Raw genomic sequence first — 3,090 nt, 5'->3', positions numbered from 1 at the left:
ATGGACGAAGAAGGTGAAGAAATCCAGCCCCAAGAGCAGAGCTGCTGGGCCACTCTGCCAGATGTGTGCCTGCGACGTATCTTCTGGTGGCTGGGAGACAGGGACAGGTCCAGAGCTGCCCTGGTCTGCAGAAAGTGGAACCAGATAATGTACTCAGCTGACCTCTGGCGATACAGGACCATCACATTCAGCGGGAGGCCATCTAGGGTACACGCATCCGAGTTTGAGTCAGCGCTCTGGTATGTTAAGAAATTCGGCCGCTACCTGGAACACTTGGAAATCAAGTTCCTGAACCCTTACAATGCCGTCTTGACCAAGAAGTTCCAGGTCACCATGCGAGGCCTCCTGTCATGCCTCGGCAAGAGTAACAACCGTCTGAAGTCACTCTCTATCCAGCACCTGGAGCTGGACCGAATGGTCTGGAGAAACAGCATCAGAGGCTCGCTCATCAAGAGCCTGAGTTTTTTCTTAAAGAAAATGGGCAAACACCTGGACCATCTTAGCTTGAAAGGAGCCCGGCTAACAGTGGAGCAAGGCTGCCACATCCTCAACTCCCTGAGCTACCTTCGGAATGAGAACTTGGCCTCGGAGCTCAACATCGAGGACTTCTTCAGCCATCACCTGGCCGTCTATGGCAGCTCCCAGTTCAACAAGGCCATGGCCACATTCCACAACCTGACTTTCCTAACCCTCAACTACAACTGTATCTCCGATGAGCTGCTCGAGACCCTGAGTGAGAACAACGCTGGCACCCTCCGGACCATGAACATCAAATGCCACGTTCACGACCCCCATGGCCAGGTCGTCTGGGGCATGTCCTGGGCCAAACTGGCCAGGAAGGCCAGCAACCTGAAGGTGAACTTCTTCTTTGAGCGAGTCATGAAGTATGAGCGCCTGGTCCGGATCTTGCTGCAGGAGATTCCAGTCAGGAGCATCAGCCTAAGAAGCTGCTATTTCAGTGACCCAGACTGGTCCATGCGGCCCACTCTGACAGATCTCCTGCCTACCTTCCGGAACACACTGCAGGTAATTGGGGCTTGTGAGGAGCTACTGTTCACAGGAAAGCCGCTACCTGTTCTTGGCTAGGCTTCTTTTTTTCTTCTTTTTCTTTTTTTAATTAGGATTTTTTTATAATTTATTTTTAATTTTAAGCACATTGGTATGACAGTGTTAGATTCTTGATCCAAACTGAGTTACAGACAGTTGTGAGCTGTCATGTGGGTGCTGGGAGTGTTTGAACCTGGGACCTCTGGAAGAGCAGCCAGTGCTCTTAACCGTTGAGCCATCTCTCCAGCCTCTAATTAGGATTTTTTAATATAATCTTTTTTCATTTTACATAGCTATCCCTGTTCCTACTACATGCTCACTTGGTTCTTTATCAAAGTTCTACATGTTCCCAAGCACACTCTCAGGCCTCCCACGCATCTCCTTGCAAGACCGCTATTCACTGCCTACACGCAGGACTTGGGGAACTTCCTGGCTGGCTGTCCACCAAAAAGAGCTCTTTTCCCCTATTGTTGAGCTGTGAAGCCCGAGCCAGGAGGTGTCTTGCTGGCGACAGGCAGCCTCTTCCCACTGGCTCACAGCAGTAGACAGGTGGCCCCTTGGTTCCTGGGGTCGGCAATAAGCGGGGATGAAAATAACCAAACTTGACAGGTCACTGGAGACCTCTGGGCAGTGCCGGCACCTCTGGCCCCTTCTCCCCACCGTCTCCCTCCCATGCTTGTCTAGAAGCTAACATTCGAGTTCAACAACAACCACGAGTCGCTAGACGAGCATCTGCACCTCCTCATCCTGGCCTGCCGAAAACTGTTTTACTTCAAAATCTGGGCTTTCCTGGACGTTACGTTTGTGGAGCGGATCCTCAAGAGCCAGGAGGAGAGGCAGTGCTCCCTGCGCACACTAAAGGTAAGGACCCTCAGCTGCTCGCATGGGTTGAAGCGGGGACACCTAGACTTGGCACATCTGCTCTGATGAAGGGTGGAAATTGGGACAGGAAACACATACGAGACAGACACTGTCCCCTGCATCTGTCCATGGGAGATGACCAGCCCCACAGGCAGGATCTGGAAGTCTCTTACACTCTGTCTCCCAGGGGTTCTACATCCATGAAGCCTGCCAACTTTGTTTTTACTGAAGATGTACATTTTTATATTATTCCCTAAGCATAACATCCACAGTATAGTAAGAATTATAAGCAACTCAGAGATAATTTGCATGCATTGTTTTATTTTCCATAAGGGACTTAAGCATCCATGCATGCATCGTGGATTCTAAAGGAGATCCTGGAATCAATCCCTCATGGGTACCAAGGGAAACTGTGCTTGGGGTTTTTCTGATTCAACCATTAATTGTGTGTGTAGATGCATTTGGATGGCTGTCAGATCTTAAGTGATGTAGTCATCGTATGTGTGTGCGTGTGTGTGTGCCTGTGTGTGTATGCGTGTGTGTGTGTGTATGCATGTGTGTATGTGTGTGTCTGGTGTTTCTTTATCGGCACAGGTGAGAATTTATACAAACCGATATGAGACGAATGAAGAGGACAGGACCCTGCGGGAAATTTACAGGAAATACAGAAAGCTGATCGATTCAGAACTTAACTATTTTGTCATCGCCTACCCCATGATGTAGAGAGTGCTTTCCAGAGGAAGACATCTAGACGCACTTTAACCTGAAAATGCAGTTCTCAGGGAATTACATTTGGGACTCCCATGCCCTCATCCCTTTTTCTTCTCTCCTCCTTTGTCAGTTCCACACCCTCATGAACAGCCTGGCAAAGGCTGGACCTGCTGGTGATGGCAAGGCCCCAAGCGTCTTTAAAGTGCTATCTTTACCACCAATACCGGCTGATTGCTTTTTGTCATTTGGTGTCGTTTTTGGTTTGGTTTGATTTGGTTGGTTTTAGACATTTCCACTTAGCCACTGTTTTCTGCTAAGGGAGTCTGACTCCTGCTTTCCGGAGTAGGTGTGGCCAGACAGTGGACCAACCTTCTTCCAGCCGACTTTACCCATTTGGAAATTCTTTGTAGCCAGGCAGTGGTGATGCATGCCTTTAATCTTAACACTTGGGAGGCAGAGGCAGGTGAATTT

The 3,090-nt window shown here is 49.3% G+C and overlaps 1 protein-coding gene across 1 annotated transcript; it reads left to right on the top strand.

The window, feature by feature from the left end:
* Fbxo39 (F-box protein 39) lies at positions 1–2,828 on the top strand. Its single transcript, XM_050162858.1, has 3 exons — positions 1–1,026; positions 1,732–1,908; positions 2,503–2,828. Exons 1-3 carry the CDS (start codon positions 1–3, stop codon positions 2,629–2,631), a joined length of 1,332 nt encoding a protein of 443 aa, XP_050018815.1. The 3' UTR covers positions 2,632–2,828.
* The last annotated feature ends 262 nt before the right edge of the window (positions 2,829–3,090 follow it).

The sequence above is a fragment of the Alexandromys fortis genome, unplaced genomic scaffold (assembly GCF_014885135.2).
Source record: "Alexandromys fortis isolate MF-2015 unplaced genomic scaffold, M_Fortis_MF-2015_v1.1 scaffold_84, whole genome shotgun sequence".
Classification (NCBI taxonomy): Eukaryota; Metazoa; Chordata; class Mammalia; order Rodentia; family Cricetidae; genus Alexandromys; species Alexandromys fortis.
The sequence above is the reverse complement of the archived record's forward strand: the minus strand, read 5'-3'. Positions and strand labels throughout refer to the sequence as shown.